The 24594-nt window shown below is 36.9% G+C and overlaps 4 protein-coding genes and 1 pseudogene across 5 annotated transcripts in view; 1 reads left to right on the plus strand and 4 right to left on the minus strand.

Moving 5' to 3' along the window:
* Positions 1 to 402: 402 nt before the first annotated feature.
* LOC121245240 (receptor-like serine/threonine-protein kinase At2g45590) lies at positions 403 to 2618 on the minus strand. The gene has a single exon (XM_041143505.1). It carries the CDS (start codon positions 2508 to 2510, stop codon positions 525 to 527), a length of 1986 nt encoding a protein of 661 aa, XP_040999439.1. The 5' UTR covers positions 2511 to 2618; the 3' UTR covers positions 403 to 524.
* A 2293-nt stretch (positions 2619 to 4911) lies between these two features.
* Positions 4912 to 12239, minus strand: LOC121245274 (calcium-dependent lipid-binding protein-like). Its single transcript, XM_041143516.1, has 12 exons — positions 11956 to 12239; positions 11719 to 11827; positions 11136 to 11237; positions 10807 to 10857; positions 9797 to 9917; positions 8817 to 8938; positions 8559 to 8657; positions 7688 to 7768; positions 7502 to 7587; positions 6864 to 7089; positions 5804 to 5968; positions 4912 to 5589 (listed from the first exon to the last, which is right to left on the minus strand). The coding sequence occupies exons 2-12, from the start codon at positions 11821 to 11823 to the stop codon at positions 5173 to 5175; spliced, it is 1575 nt and encodes a 524-aa protein (XP_040999450.1). The 5' UTR covers positions 11824 to 11827; positions 11956 to 12239; the 3' UTR covers positions 4912 to 5172.
* A 1955-nt stretch (positions 12240 to 14194) lies between these two features.
* Positions 14195 to 15579, minus strand: LOC121245427 (cucumber peeling cupredoxin-like). The gene is made up of 2 exons (XM_041143528.1): positions 15182 to 15579; positions 14195 to 14954 (listed from the first exon to the last, which is right to left on the minus strand). Exons 1-2 carry the CDS (start codon positions 15393 to 15395, stop codon positions 14533 to 14535), a joined length of 636 nt encoding a protein of 211 aa, XP_040999462.1. The 5' UTR covers positions 15396 to 15579; the 3' UTR covers positions 14195 to 14532.
* Positions 15580 to 17243: 1664 nt separating this feature from the next.
* Positions 17244 to 19654, minus strand: LOC121247474 (annotated as a pseudogene).
* Positions 19655 to 21032: 1378 nt separating this feature from the next.
* LOC121245141 (BEACH domain-containing protein C2) overlaps positions 21033 to 24594 on the plus strand; it is a 40430-nt gene continuing 36868 nt past the window's right edge. For both annotated transcript variants that reach the window (XM_041143450.1, XM_041143451.1), the window contains exons 1-2: positions 21033 to 21292; positions 22051 to 24156. In XM_041143450.1, coding sequence (XP_040999384.1) covers positions 22110 to 24156 — 2047 coding nt within the window. In that variant the 5' untranslated portion in view covers positions 21033 to 21292; positions 22051 to 22109. The remainder of the gene's footprint in view (positions 21293 to 22050; positions 24157 to 24594) is intronic.

The raw sequence follows: 24594 nt of genomic DNA on the forward strand, positions 1-24594 counted from the left end.
GCCAATTTTCTGCAAAAAGATTATCTGCAGCTAGCATCCATTCTTCACCTCATCTCCAACTTTCTTTTCATTTTATTTAATTTAATAGATGATTTTTATTTTTGTTTTTGTTTTACTCTGCATATCATCTTGCATCCATTGTTTATAATTTGTCTTCATTTGCATATATCTCATCTTCTGCCATAACAGCGACGCGCTCAGACTTTTAACAAAAATAAATATATATATCGGCTGACTGTTTGATTTCTACGTGGGCAAGATTTCCCAAAGGTTACTCCGACGATTGTATATAGCATGATGGTTGTATATAACATTTCTGTTGTATTATTTGAAGCAAAGTGAATCGTGAATCAAAAAAATAAATGGATAACTACAAATCTAAGATAAAAAGAAGGCCTGAAATTCATCAAATATAAACAATTTTTTTCCTTTCTTTTAGGCTTCGATTTATGCAAAACAAGAGATAACCGACAACAGAACATGCACACTCTCTACCTTCAAGGACAATAGGCAACAAGCTGATATCACCGGGCTTTCTTGCGTGTCTTGAAGGGTAAACTCGAAGGCGGCGAGGGTGAAAACTCAATTGGCAGATGTGGCGGCTCAACCTCCCCTGTTAGCATCCCCACAATGTCTTTCATTGTGGGTCGCTTACTAGGCGATTTCTGCAAACATAGTAGTGCAATCGTAATGCAAAGCATAGCCCCTTCCTTATCCAATGAATGTACGGACACATCAACAAGCTCCAAAAGCTTCCCATTCCGAGCAAGTCGTCGTGTCCATGATATTAGATTGGCCCTCTCGAACTCTGACATCGGCGAGGCGGTCACTTGGAGTGGCCTCCGCCCCGAAACAATAACCAAAAGCAGAACACCAAAACTATAAACATCGCATTTCTCGGAGAGCAGCCCCCCACCACCACCGCCATATTCAGGAGCAATGTAACACACGGTTCCTCTCATACTTGGGGTGCTACTGACACCGCCGCTCTTGGGTATCTCGGTTCCATTTCTCCATTCCTGACTATTTCTTCCCCCACTTCTAAGCTCGCCGCTCAATCCGTCCCACCACCTATCGATGCTGCCTCTACTCCTCTTGCTCTTGCTCTTCTTCTTCTCTTGCTCCATCACATCCTCCTCCTCATCCCCATCCCTCTGCCACCACAATTCTCTACCGCTACTCGGTCCAGTCCCTCGTTTCTTCTTCTTCGTCTTCTTCGAGAGCTCCTCGCAAAACTCCTCCTTCCACCACTCCCTCGGCTTCCGATTCTTCTCTTTCCTTCTCGACATCCTTTCCTCATCTGAGGCCCACCACCCCAATCTCTTTCTCTGCTTCTTATTCTGCTTCTGCTCAATCTTTGAACCCAACCTATCGTTCTCCACCGAGCTCGGAGACGCAATCCATTCACTCTTGGTGGGCCTCTCCTTCTTAATCTCACTACCAATCCACTCCATCACGTAGTCCTTCACTCTACCAGACTCAGAGCCACCTCCATTGTCCTGCTTCCACCACCAATCCCTCTTTGAACCCCCTTTCTTTCTACTGTGACCGGCCAAATCTTTGCCGCTATCGACGCTGATTTTATCGAAGCACCCCTCAGATGCGCTCGCTTTATCGATCCCAGCTTCCGATGACACCGCCGCATACTCCGGCGACGCCTCTGAATCCAATATTCCAACCACGCAACTCTCCGGGGACCGATCGACAGCAATCCCACCATCTTCATCGAACCCAGTCGTCACGCTCTCTGTCTCCTCCAAAATCAACCCGTTATCCCCTCCAGCCTCAACCACTCCGCCTTCCCTCTTATCTACAAGATCCTCAGTCTTCAACCTCGCTAAACCGAAATCCCCAATCTTGGCCTTGAAATTAGCATCCAGCAAAATATTACTGGGCTTAATATCGCCGTGGATTACCGGCGGGTGACAGGAATGGTGGAGGTAAGACAGACCAGTGGCAATATCAAGAACAATGTCGAATCTTTTCTTCCAACCCATGAGCTCCGAGCACTTGTTGTCAAGCAGCGCGTTCTGTAAGCTACGATTGGGCATGTACTCGTAGACGAGGATGAGCTTGTGGCGGCGGGGGTCAGAGGAGAAGCCGAGGAGAGAGAGGATGTGAGGGGAGTGGAGAGCGGAGGCAATGGATAGCTCGTTGTGGAACTCGCGCTCGCCTTGGAGGGAGCTGGGGTAGTCCATGAGCTTTAGTGCCAAATACTGGCCCGAAGGTAGAATGGCCTTGTAGACGGAACCAAAACCACCATGGCCGAGGAGGGTGGAGGAGGAAAAGGAGGAAGTGGAGCGGCGGAGGAAGGAATAGGAGAAGTGGCGCTGGTGGTTGTCGGATGGAGTGGTGCGGTTGAGGGAGAGCTTGCGATATAGGAGAAGGAAAAGGAGGAGGGCGAAGAGGAGGATGAGAAAGAGAGATCGGGTGATGGGGAGGAATATAGGGAGGAGCGGAGGATGGTGTCTGTGGTGGTCATGAGGTGGTGGAGATGGACGTGACGGCATGGTTTTTGTAAATACAATGGAAGGGCTATTTCATCTTTAAAGTTTTGTTATCTGTTAACAGCATACACGGGAGAGAGAGAGAGAGAGAGAGTTGAGGAGGAGGAAAGTGGTCGAAGGAGACGCAGCAATTTAATATTTTAAATAATCTTATTAATAAATAAATAGAAAAAATAAAGGTGAAAACTAACCTTCTTGTTATTATTTTTATTTTAATGAAATAAAAGGTGAAAAAAATAAAAATAAAATGGTTGGTTTACAACTCTTTTACTATTTATTTATTATTATTTTTATATTTTATATTTTATTTTATTTAATAATTAAGAAAGTGATTATTAATAAAATTATTTTTTAATTTTTTTAATAATAAGAATGTTAAAAAATATTTAAAATAAAATAATAAAAAAATAACAAATTTGAAATAAAATAATAAATGAGTACTAATAATAATATAGCAAGTCCTCTCACTATCCGAAATAAAAACCCTGGCCCGTTTTGATTGGCACATAGATGATAGAACACCAGGGATGACTTTTTGTAGAAGACTGGTCCGTTGCCTAATAATCTTCGAGTGCCATTTGACGATAAAATATCTTTTGAAATGCCAAGTCTTGTCAACTGAACCCTTTTTGATTGGTTATTTTTTTTTTTTTTTTAGAGCGATTGGTTATTAAACTTAGGAAGACGTGACGGAAATTAAAGTTTAAACACTTTGAATTGGTATGACAAAAGTTTAGGTCGTTTATCTTTATATTTGGATTTTTTTTTTTAAGGATAATGCAATTCATCCCGTTTTTTCTTTTTATTTGACGTGGCCGGTATACGTTGCTCAGCTTTTAAGTTTTTTTAATCCCATGTCACTTCTCAGCCCAAGACATGGTCTCCTTTTCTTTCCATTGAACACTTTATTTAATAATAATAAAATAAATTAAGATAATCTCTCTCCAAATCCGCTGTTATAGATACCTAGTCCATTAGGATATACTTGAATGAATTTAACTTTTATCCAAAATATCTAATTTTAATGCTTTGACTTTGGGTACAGCTAACATTTTAAAGAATCAAAGAGAAAACGTTAGCTAATAGCAGCTTTCTGAATGATAACAAAATACTAAAAAATAGCAGCTTTCTGAGAGGAAGAGGTCAAAGAATAAAACAGGGAGAGAAACTGAGATCGCGTGAGTCCCACTCGTACCCAGCTTTTTCACTCGCTCAACAGAAGAAGTCGAACCCACGCTTGTCGGGGGCTGACTCCTGAGGCTGATGTTTCCGAGGCCTGCTTCGTCGTTTTCTCTGAACAGTATTATATATTTTTCACGAGCATTGTATTCGTAAGTCTATACGTTACATATAATAATTTTTTTATTTTTTTAAAATTGTTTTAAAGATTTTTTAGTTTTATTATTTTTAAAATAATTAAATTATTTTACTTATAATCTATATACCACATATTTGATAAAAAAATAAAATTAAAAAAATCATAAAAATATGATGTGTGGTGTATGAAATTTAGAAATATAATTTTTCATTTTTCACGTATTCATCGTTCCACACATATGATTTTTTATTTTTTATTTTTATTAAATTAAAATAATTTGTTTACTCATTATCTACATATCAAATATTTAATAATATAAAAATAATAAATAAAATTTTTTATAATATATATATATATATAAATGTTATGAAGAATTTTCGCATTAATGGCTGTAATTATTTTTTTTGCCATTAATTATAATAATTATTTTGTAATGAGCAATGATACCCACACAACATATTTCATAACATACGTTTTAAAGTAAGGATATTTTTATAAAATGATGTTACTTTTATAAAATATTTTACTTACCTTTCATTTTAAAATCTGATTGTATAATGTGTTATGAAGAGTAATGTGTTTATCATTTTTCTTCTCCAATTACCTTATGTACGTGCCCACCCATATAAATGAAATATATATATATATATATATATATATATATATGAAAATGCTAATCAAATCTATACATCCTACCAATAAAACTTATATATAATTTTTAAACAAACTTATATATAATTTTTTTTAAAATTAAAGAAGTTATTATTAGTAAATTTATGTATTTTAAAAAAAATGTTTGAAATGTTTAAAAAATATTTAAAAATAAAGAAATTTTTTTACAAATGGTCTGATGGAACCATCTTATATTATGTGTGTGTACATATGATCATATATTGCTTTGGCCTCTTATTTTTGGACTGTAGTATAGATGTTCAGTGTTGGTGACAAAAGCTGGCATGGATTTTTCGGCTCATAAAGCTGAAGGTGCCTGCCACGGGCTGCAGGCCACATTCTTTGCCATAGATAGCTCTCTCTCTCTCTGGAATCCGGATTTTCTGTCCCAATCGTTCAAAGAAAGAAAATATCTGGATCAAAAAATTACAGAGAATGCTATGTTTGAGAGAATGCATATCCTGTTATCCGGAACCCATTTGGGAATCTGGGATGAGACAGCTGAATTTAGAAAATAGCCAATAATTGTGCATCATTTTCCATGCCAGCAGATAGAGTAGAGTTGGAGAAGATACAGTGGTAACAAGAGAAAAAGGAAAATATGTTGTCTATCCAGTCATTAAAGCGCACAAACCAGGTCAGCTCACATACTCCGGCAGCAAGTTTGCAGGAAGACTACAGTGGCTTGGCACCACCATTTTCTTGGACACTGTTCACTGGAGTTGTGGAACCACTCCTCCTGGAGTGGCTCGATTGCCCTGTAATGGTTCTGCCCATGAACTTTCCTGCTTTGCTCATTCCACTGCCCACAGCTCCAAGGCCACTCCCAACAATCCCAACTCCAGTGCCAACGCCCGTTCCCACAAGCCCAACCCCAGCACCAATGCCAGTTCCCACAAGCCCCACCCCAGCACCAATACCAGTACCCACCATTCCCACACCAGACCCAACCAGTGATACTGCTCCATCAAGTGCATCCATCGTACTCCCAATGACTCCCTCTTGTTTCAGTTTCTTTCTTTCCTCTAGGACCCTCTTCTCTTCCTCTAGAGCAATCAACTGCTCTTCTTTGTTAAATTCATGATACAAAACCTGAAAGTCATACATCAAAATTTTCTTAAATACAAATACTCTTAAAAAAATACATGGCAAAAAGGGAATTTACACGTCATGCATACATGATGACACTGCATTGATAGAAATGAGAAGCAGAGTAAAGTTATCACATTTTATCATCAAGCTCACAGTAGAAATTTTAACACTCACGGGGTCATCAATTGATAAAATTTTTTGATCAGATGTCTACCTTCACTGTAATAGTCCCCCTATCTTTCTTATCTTTTATTTTCAGCATGTCCAGTGATGGTAGCAATCTCAAATCAAACTCTTTCATGCTTTCAGCTTCCAGCTCAATCAAAGGTAGCTTTACTATTCCCAGTCTCTTGTCTTGTCCAATGTCCTTATCACAAACCTGTTAGAAGAGTTCATGAACATTTATAAATGTACAGTTGCATGAGATTTACAGGTTAAAGCCAAAAAACATCCTGGGTCAGATACAGGAGAAACGGCGGGAAAGGGCAGGGGATGAATAACAAAAGAAAATGCTATATTTGGAGCCGTGAAAATTTGACTTAGGTGGATCTAAAAAAGACAAACGGTATCTACGATGATTAATGTACGTCCACGAAATAGTGACTCTTCATGCATGTGTCCTGTGACACCTCTCATAGCATCTCTTGAAACTTGATTAAAGTCAAGTTTTTCTGGTCCTCGTGCAATATCCGCAATCCATTCCCAGCCTTCATTAAAAATGCCAAATTTCAGGATCTCAAAAGTCAGAGTTATCAACATACTTTGTTCTTTTTATTTCCACTACCCTTTCACTATGCATTTGCTGCCATTACAAACATACACTAGAAAGTTTTATTACTTTTTTTCTAATAATATTTATATGCTCATAATCCCAAAAAAGGTGAATATACAAACATTTTAATTAATGGGTATATCGATTTTCTTCCATAAAGTGTACACGTGTCATCACTTTGCTTTTTTCCTCCTTTTTTTTTTGGGGGGGGGGCTACGAAGGTTCAATTCCAGTTGCATGCAAGAACTTTTTTTTCTAAACAACATTTATAAATTCAAAGGTCAACAACTCTTAGGAAAATTTCTGAGGAAAAAGATGCATTTTTCACACAATTTATATTGGAAAAAAAAAAATCAACCGCAAAATAGTTTGTTACTAGCACAGAACACTGCACCATAATTATGATACTATCCCGGCAATTTTAGATTCATGCAGAATTAGCACATATAAATCTGGCTGAAGTGAAAAAAAAAAGGAGTGCTAGTGTATCAAGATTCAAAACCTCAAACACAAGGAATTGTGTCTCCTTGTCTTCTGCAATTAACTCGAATGTCTGATTCCAAACAGGATTGAGGTTGTTTTCAACAACATTTGTTTTGACCTTGTATAGAGGTCGAATGTACACAATAACATAGGGATCAGATTTGCCAATCATTTCCATGTTCTTCAAATCATTCGCTTTCACAACCGTCAAGGTAAGCTTTCCCTGTGGTTTAAGCTCTAATTCACTGCATAAAAAACAAAGAGAAACATCACACTTGACTAGAGAGAAAGAGAGAGAATATTATTTAGATGTACTGAACACCAGAGGAAATAACCTCTATTATAGACACTGAATATATTGACCATAATCGAGTGAATAGGAGAAAGAGTATTGACAGGAAAACTTTGTTGACCAAGTTTTGAACTCAATCTCTCTTTTCCTTTCTCTTCCTTCCTGATATAAACGTTTTACACAGTTTTGCTTGCAAGTTGATATACCACGACATGGAGTTTTGAGGTAAGGAAAAATAAATAAATTTATAAGGTACCCTAAGAGTTTGGTGTGGGCTTAGGCCCCACACTTATGAGCCTCTTTCTCCACTACTTTTGTTCTCAAATTTTCTTAACAAACAAAGACCAAAACAATAACATAATTACCTTGTATCAACAGGCATACCACCAATTGGAACAACAATCCTATGGGGCCATTGGAGCATATCCGTGACAATTGAATTCACTGTATCCTACAAGAGAGTGTAACCGCATAATGAGCGAGCCTAAGTGGCAATGCAAAATCAATGAGGAGGATTGAAAGAATAAGTTCGATACAACAACAAAACTTACATCAATCATATCTGAAAGTCCAGGGATAGCTGTTAAGCTTCCACCAACAGCCTTCAGATTATACTCGATTCTAGGCTTTGGCTGATTAAAGTATATGATATTAGTCCATTCTGAATCAACTAATGATAAAAGTGGTAGAAACTCATCATGTCATTTGATGTCATCTCACACCAAATCTCCAATCATACGATATAGTAAATTGAAGCTTAATATCTTGGGAGAAAAAAGGTGGGGGAAAGAGAAAAAAAATCACAATATCTGTTTGTGCGTTGTGTTGAGAAAAAAACAATCAAAACCTAGAATTTTCAGTGCAGAAGCCAGCAAATTGCTATCTTTTGCAAAAACTTTCCTAGTGCAGATCAGTCAATTTTACAACAGGTTAAGAATCAATGAAATTTCTTTTACATATAACAGAAAGTATACTTGATCATTTGTATGGAACAAAAATTAGAGATCACACTCATAAACAAAGATGTCAGACATGGCAACTCCCTGAAAATTGAAAATGGCATTCATAACGTCATGTCATAATCATCATTACAATGAGGAGAAATGGTTCAAAATTTCAATTTAGAAACTGACCACCACCTCAACTTCCAATTCCTACTTAGTCAAACTTGAGTCATTCCCAGTATACTATAGCAATTGATTTTGCCCCTTGGTAACATTGCGATATGCATGGTATACAAGGATATTGTCTACTCTAGAAATATATCAACAAATGCTTTCGGTCAGATAAACAAATAGTAGGTACCTGTACAGGTTCAGCACTAGCGAAAATTATGCACGAACCAGAGTAAAGCACGAATATAGTAAGCCAAGAACAATTTAACAAAACCATGTATATTTGCAAGAATCTTCACCGAAGTACCTCTGAAAGTAGGGCAACAACAACAGCAGAAATACAAGGTATCTCTTCAGCAAGTTGGAAGATAACACGAACAACAGTGAAAACCTGAAGATCCTTCAGCTGTGGCAGGTGGTATCATAACAGTAACTTAATTCAATACTCTCATATTCCATAAATTCATTTGCTATAAACAATTTTTTTATATAAGTAAACATAATGCTGTAAACATAAACCAATATGCAATCAAAAGATACAGTTCAAAGTGCTTGATGTACCAACCTGAATGGGTATTGAAGCAACAAGAGCAGCTTCAGCGCCTAAAATGATGCTTGGATCACCACCCCAACGGAAATCAATATCCATTGTAATTTGGCCTTCCTTAAGACTCTGAACACGAATACCTGCATCAAATTAAGCAATTGTGCAGGCACATAACATGGAAAAAATGTATAATACGGATTGAATTTTTATGTTATATGGACGATAAAAGTCTAACAACTACCTTGAACAATTTAAAGAGATCAGGAAATATATGCTGACAATACTTATTGAAATAAATATATGGGAAAATAGTAGCAATTTAGTTACAATTGGCAAATGTAATATAAAAGCCACTTGGCCGATGAAAATTTAGTACTTCAAGAAAAGAAATTTAGGAGAACTAAAACATAATTGAAAAAAAGCCCGCCATTTATCATAAGAAATAAAAAAACATGCATATCATGAATACCCTAAAAACTGTAAGTGTATCTTAAAAACAATATATTTCAAGGACTATAGATCCTTGAGGCATAATTTCCTACAAAAGATTAAAATGTACCATACAAGATAATGCATTCTTGGGAAATCATGGTCTTTGATCTAACGAATAGATTTTTCTTGTTAAAATTGGCCCATTTAATCAAAAAAGCACTTGCTCTTCATGCAAACATTTTTATCTTACTTGTTCTGGCCTTGCCTAGCAAATAATTCATCATACTCCATAATTCCCCTTACTTTAAAGCCACCTCTGGCTGAGTTCGACAATCGGAGTAAAAACGTTTTAAGCAAATGGAAAACACATGGAAGAAAAGAAATGGGCAACAAGATAGGTGGTGGGAGCAAAAACAAACATGAAAGTGGGTTTTCTACATTGAATTTGTGAGATGAGAAATACCCATCTTAAAGGTTCATTAGTAAATGAAGATTTAATTTTTATTAAACTGAATGAGGGGCAAGCAATTTGCGGCCTGATCTAAAAGCTAATTAACGGTTCATACCTTCAATTTTGGGTGCCACATTACCGAGAGACAATTTGCTGAACTTTAGCGAAGTAATTCCAGGTGGTCGGTATTCCTCCAGAAGTGGCTCAACAGATTCTTTTATCACCATTTCAGCTGCCTGAGAATAAAAAATCCACAATAATTCATAAATAAAGCCTCCACTATAGTTGCTGAATTTTATCTGTTCTCTTTTCCTCAGCAATACATAATATCTCCCTCCCCACTTCATGATGGCCTCCTCCTCTATCCTAGGACCATTGAAAGTGACCTTCTACCAATGGCTTGGCTTTTGTTTACAAGATTTGCATTTTCTTTTCACTTCTACATCTAAATCTTCAAACAAATGGTGGATTTCATTTTATTTATTATGACATGGAACCTCACCAGGCAGGGTCCTATGAACCCAACCCTAGGTAGTAAACCTCGAATACACGACACCAACTGCTAGAGCTGTGTATCAGGTAGTCCAGAGGAATCCCTAGGGCAGAATTGAACCGAAGATGTCTGAGTCTACAGCTCATTCCAAACCTGCCCTTTGACTACTAGGTTGCACCATGACAAGTTAAAAAGAAATGTTGGATTTTATAACTCAAGCTTCTACAAGCATCTTCAAATTTTGAGGTTTTCACAAAACCTTTCCCCAAACATACTTCTATAAAGCCTCATTTGATCCAAGGGATATGTGACTATGGAGCCTAATAAAAAATATTATAATTAGTATAAAACAATACATACTTCATTTTGGAAAACCTAACTTGATCAAACTGAAAATCAAATAATTCCAAGAAAATTTCAGTCAAGACAAATGGAGACTTAAAGATATATTCTGCAATAGCAAATTCACTGCCACCATGCTAACAGCAATGAAGGGAACAAAGTGCAGCAATGGTGCCAAACTTAACATCTGCTTGGTTGTTTTACCTTCTGACCAAGAAAAAGTATCCTAGAAGAACTTGCTACAGTAATATGCATTTTATCTGAGTATATTGGCAAGAAAAGAGGCTTACATCTGCAACAAATGGCCACAATTTGCTCAGTTGCTTGTTCAGCCATTTCACCTGAACATGCCACAAAGTATAGCATAAGTAGACCAATAACACAAAGAAATTTGCATAACATTGAGCCACCCTATAATAAATTCACAAATGAACACACTGCCTAGCATGGTAAGCACCAAATTGCACAGACACGTGCCAAATAAAAGCAAATCATATGATTTCTTGTGTCATCTCTGTTCATTATATAAAAGAAAAAAGAAGTTGAAAAAATATTTCAAGCCTTGGTAGACAATGGAATAATCAAAATGATGAAAAATATACATATAAAAAGAACCGACCTGTTCAAAAACGGGGAAAGATATCCATTCCGGAAAATTTTCACCGCAAATTTTCCTTAAGTCATCTCGATTAAGAGATCCAAGAAGTTTTATATCGACAGCCTACAAAAGAAAAGAATCATATCGAAGATTATTACACCAAGTGAAATGATATCCAATACATCAAAGGCTCAAAGCACAGGTATGAAATGCCAACTCCCACAGGTCTAAATAGTAAATATGCTTATCCAACTGGCTCTCATAAACAGGCCTGAGGTTAGGCTCGGCATGGAGTCAGCAAAGAATTGGCTTCTTGCGTGTATTATCAAGGAATTACACTGACTGCAGGTTAAAATACTTTTACAACCACAAATCAAGCACATGTATCTTTTACATTGAGTAGTAAAATGATAATTACAATGCATACACCTGAAAATGTATCTCAAACCAGAAGTAACAAGGATTGCCCATATTTTGTACTAATTTACGCATCACAAAATAATCATTTCAAGATATATTTGAATTGTTATCCACTGGTCTTTCGCGTAAGCTTTCCGAATATTTGAAAACTTTGAATATTTCCAACTATTGGTAATTAGCATACCTTAGCAACTCGCTTGGTGCTTCTGTACCGCATCATATGTTTCCATCCGGCCATCAATGCAATCCCGAATATCATCCCCATGAAAATCCCCGAAATCAGCCCCATTTTTCTTTTTTTCTTTTTTCCAAATTCCAAACAAACAATTCGCCAATAAATAATTAAATCACTAAAAATCCAAACCCGATATTTCCACAACAAAAACGAGAGAGAGAGAGAGAGAGAGAGAGAGAGACTTACAGAGTAATAAGATAGGGAATAGATAAGGAAAAGAAAGACTTGGAACACGTACGATTGGAAGCGAACCCAGTGCGTGACTTTCTCGCTCTAGATTCTACAAGTTAAAAATGCTCGTATCGTGTGAGTTTCTCTCTGTAGAAAGGGTCGGTTTCATTTTTCCAAGTATTCTGGTCTCGTACGCATTGGGAGCTATCGTCTCGGCAACCGAATATCCTCCCCCAATATTCCAAACAAAATGAATCGAAGCATTGAATTCAAGCTATACGTTACAATCTTTGTTAAAGAATTTTGTTTGATTGCATACCTCCGGCCGTTCACGTTCTGTGGATATTCTTAACGTCCTTGTAGTCGTGAATGAGACGATTACTTCTTAAAGTTTCATAATATTTTAAAGAAAATTCTATCCATTATTGCATTATTTTTTTTTAATGCAAGACTTTATATCATAACTCAAGTTTTTTTATGAACCATTAGAAATTATATAAAAGTTAACGTCTTCCGGATCTCTCTCTCTCTCGACAAGGCAAATTCTCTCTCATAAAAGGAAAATCATTTATACATAATATTTTTCACAATATATTTTACAATAATATATTAAATAAATGATGATTTTATAAAACACTTTATAAAAATAACATTATTTTACAAAAATATTCTTATCTTACAATATTGTTGTGAAATATATTATGTGTATCAATACTCCTCATAAAAAGCCTCCAAATTTTATTTTTGCCGAAGTGCCTCCTCCTCTTTCTCTCTCTCATTTCCTCGTTTCTCCATCTACCTACTTTGTTTATTAAGGTAGTTTTATTTTCTTAATTTATTTTATTTCCTTTAAGGTTGAAAAAGATAAATTTATAATTTTTCGACAACTCTCAAGATACATGTGCAGCACAAAAAAATTATCAGGTTGCAGATCTTTCAGAGGATAGTGGCAATTTTGTAAAAATCATTATGCATAATCCTCACGTGCCATCACTTTCTGCAGCTTTTCTCACCACATGCACTAGATCACTGAAACCGCTATCATGACTTTTGTGGCTAAAAAAAGATAAATGTGTTGCCTTTACACATCGGCACAGATTCTTAAGTCTATCAAAATTAGTTTAATTGTAATTTGTCTATTTTCGCATATTTCTTACCGCTTTTTTTATTGTTTAGTATATAAAAATTTTAAAAAAAATCTTTTGAACGTTTGTCTATAAAGATTGAGTATTTTCTTTCTATAAAGAGTGAGATTGAGTCTCTGTTTAGGCAAAATGCTGTCTCTTGGACGTTTATCTGTAAAGAATATCAACAGTAGTGAAAACTAGACCAGTCACAAAAAGAAAACAGTATACTAGTAGAACTTCAAATGCACTATTTGATTTATAAAGTAATAGTTGATATGAGGATATCTTTGCACGTATTCGGTCATAGAGATAAGTTTTTTTGATAAATAAATGATGATAATTTTTCTTAAAATAAAAAATTTAACGTCTGTCTAAATTTATTTCATTCAATAATATTATTATATTTTAGGCATTTTTTATTTTTTTGTGAAGATGCTCTTTTGTTTTCATTAATTATTATCATTACTATTACTACAAGTACATGGACACGAAAGGAATGAGAAAAAATAGAGCCAAATCGAAAGGCATTGCTCGAACCACACATTTTGCACCTCTCATTCCGAATTCAATGTACAGACTGAAGTGCTCTCTCTGGAGGATACTCTTGAACTGATAATAATTATAATCATGTCTGTTGCCATTTTATCTGCAGTTCTTTTATATATAGTCGATAGATACAATTGACGTGCAATCGTCCATGTCACATCAGATTTAAAATGAATTCTTCCTCTCTCATCAGCTCGATCTCTTTCTCATAAGTTAAGTTTTTCTCTTTTATCAGCTCGGTCTCTCTCTCCTCAGCTATTCTCATCTCTCTCTTATCAAGTATATTCACATTAACCACATTTGCTTTGTACCAGATAGTTGCAACAAGTATTTTTCTTTTATCTAATATCAATTATGCACCAGCTGGTTTGACCCATTACAGATCTGCAATTGATATCCATTTTGCACAAAAAGGCCTTTCTTTCTTTTCTTTTTTTCTAAAAATCTGGGCAGTCAAAAGACTACGAGGCAATCTTAGCCTTGGGTTTCAAGGAATGCTATGCACCACCACTCTCGATTCCTTTCTCATTTTTAACGAAAGGCGATCAAAATGTTAAAAAAAAGAAAAAGAATTTGCAATAGCATACGAAAAGTTTATGTATTAAAGTTTGCAACTTGGAACAAATTTTTTCCAAAAAAATAAAATCAATAATAAACGAAAAATAAAATAGATCAGGTCCAATCATTCTTCCCTCTCAACGCGGGAAGTTTGTTTTATAATCCAGCAAGTATAGGAATATAAAAGGAAAAAGAAAATGTAAGCCGTCCAGAACATGCTCATCCGTGGAAATGTTCTCCTTTACGCCCAAGACCAAGTTACCGAAACCGCCCCGGCCGACGTGATTTTATCGAACTAGCACAAACATGCAAAATACCATCCCTATCCCAACCGGCCCAACCTTCCAGCCGAGTAGGATATTTAGAACAGAACAGACACGGCGAGAAGTGGACATAACACACCGCCCACGTTAGCGCCACCTCTAAAGGCGCCGTTCTGGGAGTCGCTGACCGGTGGCGACTGAACTGAGTCGGGACCAGGAGGCTCTATGTACGGCGGCGGAGGCGGCTGGTTGAGGCTGGACGGTAAGCCGAGGCCGTGTTTCACCTGGATCTCGAAGGCCATGCCCTGCTGGCATTGGACGCCGTCGTTGGCGCCGGAGAAGTAGTAGTTGGGGCCCTCGATGGTCAACGGCACCGCCACGGTCATCTTGTCTCCGAACTGCGTGCTGCCTCCGTTGTACTGGGAGGTATCATCGTCCTCTGCATCATCCACGGAGCAGCTCAAGTAGGTAGTATCGTTGTATGTCTGGATCACCGTCGTGTTCGAATTGGTATTGAAAACTACAGAAAAACAATAAGAAAGCGTAAGAATTAATTGATTGATTGGCAAAAGAGTCAGTGGAAATTGAAGTACAGAAGCATTTGTTTAGTGAGACAATCGAGGAAATTCAATTGTTTTTGAGAATGTAGATTGAACTAAAATGGGACCAGCAGACCTAAACCCTAATCATCGTCGCATCCTCCAAAAAGAGAAACAATGAACCGTGTGAGTCGAGTACGGAGCTTACTGAGAAAGTCTCCGAGATTGAAGGTGAGGGTGGCGGCCCAAGAGGAGTAGTTGGTGGCGGAAGTGTTGGCGGTGCCGTTGAAGAACCATCCGGCGGCGCCGCCCACGGTATGATTGGTGTACCCGGTGCCAGGAGGGGCGTCCGATGCTGCTGTAGCGGCTGTTATTAGAAGCGCAATGATGGCCGTCAGATTCCCCAAGGTCGCCGTCGCCATTGCCGTAAGGCTGTCTGGGTGCCCGGAGGCCTGATGACTTCTACTTTGATTTAAAGGGGTGGGTGGTCCGGTTGTTTGTTTTTGTTTTTGACATGCAACCTTTGAGTTCTTTTGCAAACCACTTTAGTAGTTAAAGACTTCGTAAATATGTTTTTTTTTTTCCTCCTGCACAACTAGTGACAGGCTGACAACAGAATTTTTTATCCTAATATTTCTTGTTAGTCAAACAATAATCGACATACTCCTTTGGAATAACCATGAATTTTATAGGATCAAATAGTTTATAATTCACTAATTATGTCTATTTTTTAATTTCTTTTTATTATTTGGCAACAAATTGTACATAACTCAAGATTTTTTACAATTTCAGATCTAAGTATTTGACATGTATATATATATATATATATATTTGTTTATAATATAATAAAAAATTAAATCTATGATTATAATTATTCTAATTTAATATTGAAAAAATTATATTCTTAAACTAGTATATAGAACACGTCTATTAAAGTGCTTATATGTCATAGTTTGATTTGAAAGATAAATTTTAAAATCTGAATATTACAAATCAAATTTTATTACTTAAGTGATATGAATATTATGTTCTACACACTAGTTTAAGAATTAAATTATATTATCTACAAAATATTTAAAAATGTGGGATCAGTAGATTAAAGTCTTATTCTCTTCGAATCATAAAAAGTACTTAGAATAAGAAAATTCTACGCGATCTTAATCCACATCGTTATAGCAAAGTTATACTTGACACGATGCTACTAACTCAACAAGAAAGCAACGATGAAGACGCTCGTCAGGTGGAGTAGAGGTTGGAACTTTGATTTTATTAATGTTGTCCGGAGGCTCGTGGCCTGTTGTGAATGTTCGAGTAAACGTGTTCACGTATTTAAATGAAGTTTGCAGCTCTTGTGCTCTAATGTCTTCTTCATGACTGTGTTCGAAGCAGAAAATATGGTCATTGGTTTAAATAACCCTTCTTTTATTACCAAAAATGAGGTCCGTCCCCACAATAAACACGTTGGTGTCGCGGAGTTGACCTGCTTGAAATCCGACGATGAATATTTGAACTTATCTCCATCTATTTTCATAATAATACCCCTCGTTTCTCGACAATTATTTTTCCTGCAAAAGTTGTGGAACAAGTTCACAGCAAATTTTGTAATGTTGGATTAAAAAGATAAGAACTACCTATAATTATGTTAAAGATCTTTATAGAACAAGTTCATGATAATTGCTAGGGTTGCAACCCGATCAACCCTCATATATGAGCCCGACCCGACCCGCCTCAAGAACAAACGAATCCGATATGGGCTGACTCGACCCGAGATTGGAAGCATGTAATAGGAACCCAAATCGTGTACAAATATATCCAAAAAAACACCTTATAAATTCCACTATCCGTATACAATCCGATCAAAACCCAGCATCATCCAATACAAACATAGCTCATTTTCTCGAGAATCCATGGATAAATGCAAAATTAGGCAAAAATTACAAATCCCACTATCCCTATACAATTCGATCAAAACCTTACTCCGTATGATCTAGAACATAACAATCATAATGTGAATTTAAAGGAAGAGTAGCAGTGAACCAAGTCAATTGGTTTTGGAATCTGGCATGGGGAAAAGGCCGGAGCTAGCACTGTGTGGTGGTGAAAACCCTAAGACCGAAGAAGACGAAGAGGACAAGGGCGACAACGACGCCGGACTTAAACTTGAAAAGGGAGAGGTCGCGGCTTGACTCCTTGAGACTCTCAGTTTTCATTGTCTCCAGCTTCTTGGTAGCCTTGTCAATTGAAGGCCTCGACTTGTAGGAGTTGATGCGTTAGATGAGGAGCCAGGAGATAGCCTCGTAGACTATGGCAGTGCATAACGAAATGGCCACGACGGTGAGGCTGTCGAAGTACTTGAAAAAAGAGAAGATCTGAAGTAAGGCCATGGGAATAGGTGGCTGTTTGGCAGATAGGAAAGTGTGAGAAAGTGTTTCTGGAGAGTTCTGCGGGATTCAAATGGTTAAATGACTTAAGTTTATTTTGAGATTTCTGATAATATCAGTTTCAGCGGGTTCGACCCGCAACTTACTTCAACCATCTTTTTTGGTCGGGTCGGGTCGGGCTGCACGGACGGGCCGGGTTCTAACGTTTTTTGTAAAGCCCTAATAATTGCTATTATTGCGTTCAAACCCACAACGATTGTATTTACAGAGCTGCTGGGAATAGCTCTGAGGGGCTCTGTCTTGTGTAAGCTTAGTCCAAACGTCTCATTCATGTCCATATCTTCTGGCTTCATATCATCCGCACGCTTCCAATGAAATTGGTGGATAAAAGAGGCCAGCATTAAGGGCACCATCCTGTTAACGAAAGGCAATCCAGGGCACATCCTTCTTCCAGCTCCAAAATGAATGAGCTCGAAATCTTTGCCTTTATAGTTGATGTTGCCCTTCTCTAGAAACCTTTCAGGCAGAAACATAGTTGGATTTGGCCATGTGTTTGGATCTCGTCCCACTGCCCATATATTTACCAGTATATGTGCATTCTTTGGCACAATGAAACCACACATTTCTACATCTGTCTCGGCCTTGTGGGGAATTAGGAAAGGGCCTGGTGGGTGCAAACGAAGGGATTCTTTCACTATCGCTTGTAGATAAGTGAACTTTGACATGTCTAATTCTTGAACAACTCCATCCTTTCCAATGACTTCAGCAATCTCTGCTCGGGCTTTTGCCATTTTTTCAGGATTGTGTAGTAATTCTGCCATTGCCCACTCCACCGTGCTTGATGTTGTGTCGATGCCCCCAACAAATAAATCCTAGTAAAAAGTAGCATGGGAGATGAATTAAGAAGTACACTCCAAAAAGAGAGAGAAGCTATACAATAGAAGTACATAGGGGCAATTTGTTTTGTTTGTTTTTACAACTATTTTCAATTCATCTCATCTAATCATTACAAATTTCTCAAATTCTCACACAAAATTAAATAAACAATTCAATTTTTTCAAATCTCAAAATAAAAATAATATTAAAAATATATATTATAACAATATTTTATTTAACTTTTAACTTTTATTTTAATTCATCTCATCTCATCCGTGAAAACAAACGAGATTGACAATAAATTTCACAAAAAATAAACCGACAAATTGACGTGGTTTTATGAGTTATGTTAGATTTTTAAACTTCTTTAATTATAAAGTAGATATAATGTATCACAACAACCTACGTCAATTTATGAATTTATTTTTATGAAATTTCTTTGTGGCTGTAGTACTTCTCTTATAAAAAAAAAAAAATTTATGTACAATCACTTTTACGTACTCTTTACACATTATACTAATGTGATTGACTGCGTATTATTTTTAATATAAATAACTTCTCTTACTAATTACATTAATGGAGTGTGAAAGAATTATATAAAAATAACTGTATATAACAAAAATAAAAAAAAAATACCAAGTGAGATATTGAATAAATTAACATTCCATAAATACGAATTTAGTTTTATTTTCTTATGGCCAAAACATAATCGGAAGAGATGAGAACTATATATGCATTATGAAGGAAAGATTAAGGAAGGAAGTCAATCACCATAATCAAGTATTTGATATCGTCGCAACTCAATTCTGCCTTGTCTTCGTCTAATAAGACTGAGGAGGGAATCAATGCATCGTTGCCCGCCTTAGAGATTCCCCCGACGAGGCTTTTAATTGCACTAGTCGTCGTTCGTTGATGATGCCATCCAAAATACAAAAAAATTTCCCGAAACGATTTGTCATCCTTCGACGTGCACCTTGTGGATCAAGTAAACGTAGTGCTGGGAGATAGTCTACAATGTTAGTCCTTCCGACTTCTTCCTAAGTTCCGCATACAAGATCCTCGAACTCCTGAGACAAATTTGAACTATAGTACTGGGCCAAGTTGGCGGAGAAAAAAGTGTTTGATATGGCATTAAGCACTGTTGTGAAGGCTGCTCGACCAATATCTACCGCTTGACCATTTCTGCAACTTTCTTCAACATTGTTTAGTATTTCTTGCACCTTTTCCAGTCGAATGGATTCTGTTACATCAAGGCGTTGCGGTACAAACATTTGCATGGCTGAAAATTTCCTGAGCTTCCTCCACTGAGGCGACCCGGGTAGCCACGCCATTGAAAATTTGTCGTGGTTGAATGCTCGGGCTGTGTCCGGGATAGCTCGGCTGGAGAAGGCCTGGTCGTTTTTCTGCAATGCTTCTTTAGCCATGCCTGGAGACAGTCGCGGAACCAGAAACTTTTATAAGGTATTATGTGACATATTTATATAAAATAAAAAGAAACTGAAAAATCATAAAAATCTAATTATATATAAAATTAGATTTCAATAATTTGTTACATATATCCATAAATAAAATTTTAAAAAACACAATTTAATATATGTTTCAAATTCTCACAATAATGTTTCATGGAATAATATTAATCTATTATTATTTTTATAATGAAATATTTAAAATTTATTTTTTTCGTAGAAACTATCAAATGATATTTTAAAATGTCATCTTTCATTTTACTATATAAGCTAGTTTATCAGGTTTCATGCAAAATCTAAATATTTTTGTATCACATTAAGTATATAATGCTATAATTGAGATTTTAAATAATTTTTTTTTACTCAATAAAGTTTAAAGGATAAAACTTCTCAATTATTTTTCATGTAAATCATCAACCAGCTTAAATGATTTTCTTATATTTTCACTTTAGATTCCATACTAAGAAATTTAATATTGTATAACAAAAAAAACTTGGAGATCAATATTAATAAGTTTATTATTTTTTCTAAATTTAGTTTTGGTGAGGCCACATCTTTGAAAATAAATAATATATAGAAATTATAAAAAATTTCAGAACTATAGAAAAAAAAATTGAAGAAAGACATTTTTAGGTATATTTAAATTTTATAAAATTTTAAAGAACATAAGGGAATCGTAAATTTTTTTAGGAGGCCATTTGCAATATTTATAGAATTATAAATAAAACATAGGGTATATTTTGTGTGTCCCTTTTTTTTTTTTGTTTGATGGTTTTGAGTTATTCGAGAGGTTTGAATAGTGAGTTTAGACGAGATAAGATGAAAATTAAAAGATAAATAAAATATTTTTTTTTGATAAGTAAAAGTTGAATAAAATATTGTTAGAATATTTTTTTTATGATTTAAAAAAATAAAATTATTTATTATATTTTATATAAAAATTTAAAAAAATTATAATAATTAAATAAAATAAAATGAGAAAAAATGAAAGCTAATGCAAACAATCCCACAAATCGAAACAACCCCACAGTCATTGTGGTGTTGTTGAGTTTTTTTTTTTTTTTTTGATCAAGATGAGTACTACTATTATATAAAAAACCAAATACACCAGTGGTGTTGTTGAGCTTACTCGCGATGCCATTGTGTCTTGGCTTGCAAGCCAATTGTAAAAAAGAAAAAAAAAGAAGAAAGAAAGAAAAAGACCCTCAGGGTGCAACGGACAAAAACTAATCGTGTCGTGTGAAGTGGTTAAATTACCATTCAGCATGGTTGCCACGGTACTGTATATAATAAAAAATTGACTGGGCAAAGCAAAAGCAACAGTCCTTTGGCCTATTAAGTTCCTGAATCCACCTCCACCGTTCTCATTCTCTCTCGCGCCCAATTCGCCTCTTCTCTCTCTTCTCCTCTCCCCTCCCCTCCCCTCCCCTCCCCGTCCCTCTTCCCCCTTCTCAATCCATCCCTCTCCCTCTCTATCCCCATCCCTCTCCGTTCATTCGTTATTTTAATCACTTTTTCCGATTTCAATAAGATTCTCGTTGCAAAACCAAGACGTACTCGAACCCGACTCAATTCTTTTGGGATCCATTTCTCGAGGTAGTAATTTCATCCACTCTTCTCTCTCCATTCTTTAATTTCAAAAAGCTCGATCCGATCTTATTCATTGTGGAATTGCCCATCGATCAATGTAAGCCGGTCTCATGCGCCAGATCCATTTGCTGCATTGATCTATTCTTTAACGCGATGTGATCTCTTGTGGTTTTGGTAATTGGATATGTATCTCGATGTACACTTGTTTGCCTGTACGCGATTGTTGATCTATGTTTTTTTGTCTTTAATACTCCCTTTCGTTTGGTTCCTGAGAAATCCTTGGCAAGGAGCAGAGTATGATGTGTTGAATAGTCTACTTCTGGGTTATGGGTCTTAGAAAATGGAAAGCCCCACTTAGCTGGGCCATAGATCCTATCTGTTTCTTTTTCTTGCATTCCATTAACGAATGTGGTTTCTTCTAGGGGTTTTTCTTGTAGTTTGTTGGATCAGTTGGTTAATTTTCAATTCCTGAAGGCTTCGTTAAATTTACATGGAGTTGCTTCTGGTGTCGTCTTGGAATTACTGCAGCATTCATCGATCATATTTAGAGGAATTACCCCTTACCTATTAAATACTTTAACTAAAAGACTACTTTCATGATCCATTACCTACATTTTGTGATTAATCACTAGTTTTAAATTGTTACAACGGGCACATTCTGTTTATTTCACTAGTTTGAATTAGTTACGACCATATTTAACTCGGATTGTTCTTTCGAATTGGTGATGACTATATTTATCTAGTGTTTGTTCTAATATTTGTAGGTAACTCGGTATGTAATTGTTTGAGCCAGTATTTGCTAGAGTTTTGAAGCAACACTAATATGGAAGAAGAAGAAGAAACAAAAGAATTTATGGAAATTTCCATGAAGGATTCAGATGGTCATGAAGTTGTCAGCGGCATGCAGGAAAGTATGGGATCGTCTTATCAAGAAAATAGCAATGCCGACCCTGGCATTGACACTGAGATTGGAGATAAAAATGTAGACGTGCATGGAGTTGATTCTGTGACTACAGTTGTAGATGAAGAACAGTTCGAACAAGTATCTTTGAAGGATCATGAGAAGTTTGCTGGTGAATCTCAGGGCGTTGATGTTGATTCAAACTGGTCTTCAAATTCAGATAATGTGAAAAGCTCATCTGATCAATTTGAAGATGCATCTCGATTATCAGGAACATTCGGGGTAGAAACTAATTTTTCTGCAGTTTCTGAGATGAAAGATGATCACACTATATCTGGCCCTGGGCGAGAGAAACAATTAACTCAATCAATAAAGCAATCTTCCTCGTCGACTAGTCTTGATTCTTCTGGATACATGGATGCGGTATATTCTCCCATGAATTCACCGCCAAAGCCCAGACCAAAAGCTGTTATGCCTAACGTCTCTCCTGAGTTGTTGCATTTAGTTGATTCCACAATTATGGGGAAGCCTGAAAGTCTGGAAAAATTAAAGAATATTGTAAGTGGTGAGGAGAATTTTGGAAGTGGGGATGAAATGGACGGAATTGCTTTCCTGGTAGTTGATTCGCTTCTCGCAACAATGGGTGGTGTTGAAAGTTTTGAAGAGGATGAGGACAACAACCCTCCTAGTGTTATGCTAAACTCTCGGGCTGCCATAGTGGCAGGTGATCTCATTCCTTCGCTTCCTTGTGCAGGTGATAGCAAGGTTAGCATGTCACCTAGGACACGGATGGTTAGAGGATTGCTTGCTATATTACAGGCTTGCACTAGAAACAGAGCAATGTGCTCTATGGCTGGTTTGTTAGGAGTTCTTCTAAGCTCGGCAGAGAGTATTTTTGTGAAGGAGGTTGGTTCAACCGAGAAAATGAAATGGGATGGAACTCCTTTATGCTACTGCATCCAATACTTAGCTGGGCATTCTCTTAGTGTTGTTGATTTGCATGGATGGTTGAGAGTCATTACAAGAACACTTACCACTGTATGGGCTACTCACTTAATGCTTTCACTGGAGAAAGCAATGGGTGGAAAGGAGTCAAGGGGGCCAGCGCGTACATTTGAGTTTGATGGTGAAAGCTCTGGTTTGCTTGGACCAGGTGAGAGTCGTTGGCCATTCACCAATGGTTATGCATTTGCAACGTGGATCTATATCGAATCATTTGCAGACACGTTGAATACCGCCACTGCTGCTGCTGCAATCGCTGCTGCCGCAGCAGCCAAGTCTGGAAAATCATCAGCTATGTCAGCTGCTGCTGCTGCTAGTGCACTTGCTGGTGAAGGCACGGCACACATGCCGCGGCTTTTCAGTTTCTTATCTGCTGATAGTCAGGGGGTAGAGGCATACTTTCATGCACAGTTTTTAGTGGTTGAATGTGGTAGTGGAAAGGGAAAGAAGGCTTCTTTGCATTTTACTCATGCGTTTAAGCCGCAGTGCTGGTACTTTATTGGACTGGAGCATACTTGCAGGCATGGGCTACTTGGGAAATCAGAGAGTGAACTGAGACTGTATATTGATGGAGCCCTCTATGAAAGTCGTCCTTTTGATTTCCCTCGGATATCCAAATCACTTGCATTTTGTTGTATTGGTACTAACCCCCCTCCTACTATTGCTGGTTTACAACGTCGGCGTCGTCAGTGCCCTTTATTTGCTGAAATGGGGCCTATTTATATCTTCAAGGAGCCAATTGGTCCAGAAAGGATGGCACGTTTAGCTTCTAGAGGAGGGGATGTGCTGCCTTCTTTTGGTAATGGAGCAGGATTACCATGGTTAGCGACAAATGACCATGTCCAAAGCATGGCAGAGGAAAGTTCCCTTTTGGATGCAGAAATTGGTGGATACATTCACCTTCTCTATCACCCCAGCTTGCTGAGTGGGAGATTCTGTCCAGATGCTTCTCCATCTGGTGCTGCAGGTTAAATAATTTCTATGTTATTTAACAAAATCTTGAATAACACCACGTTAAATATAAACAGTGAAATTTACATCTGCATAGCAAGCCATTGGTACCTTATACAGGGTACTCAAAATAGTAGATTTTTACCTGTACAGATGCATGTGCATTGGGGGCAGCATCAGTAAATTACTATTGGGCCAGGGAGAGAGGTGGGTGGGGGCTGGGAGAAGAAGGGTATATTTGGTTAAGTAAAATTTTTAGAATGTTTGAGGATTCTTGAGAATTTTTTTGAGATATATTGTTTATTGGGTTTTGTGGTAGTAGATAAGAATATTTGAATATTGTTTTTTTGAATATGTTTTGTATTGGGGTTTCTGAAAGTGGATAGGTAGAGTAGAAAAGTTTGAATATAATTTTTTTAGAGTAGTTTTTGTAAAAGTTGTTTTGATTTTTGTG

This window comes from Juglans microcarpa x Juglans regia, chromosome 1S (assembly GCF_004785595.1).
Source record: "Juglans microcarpa x Juglans regia isolate MS1-56 chromosome 1S, Jm3101_v1.0, whole genome shotgun sequence".
Taxonomy (NCBI): Eukaryota; Viridiplantae; Streptophyta; class Magnoliopsida; order Fagales; family Juglandaceae; genus Juglans; species Juglans microcarpa x Juglans regia.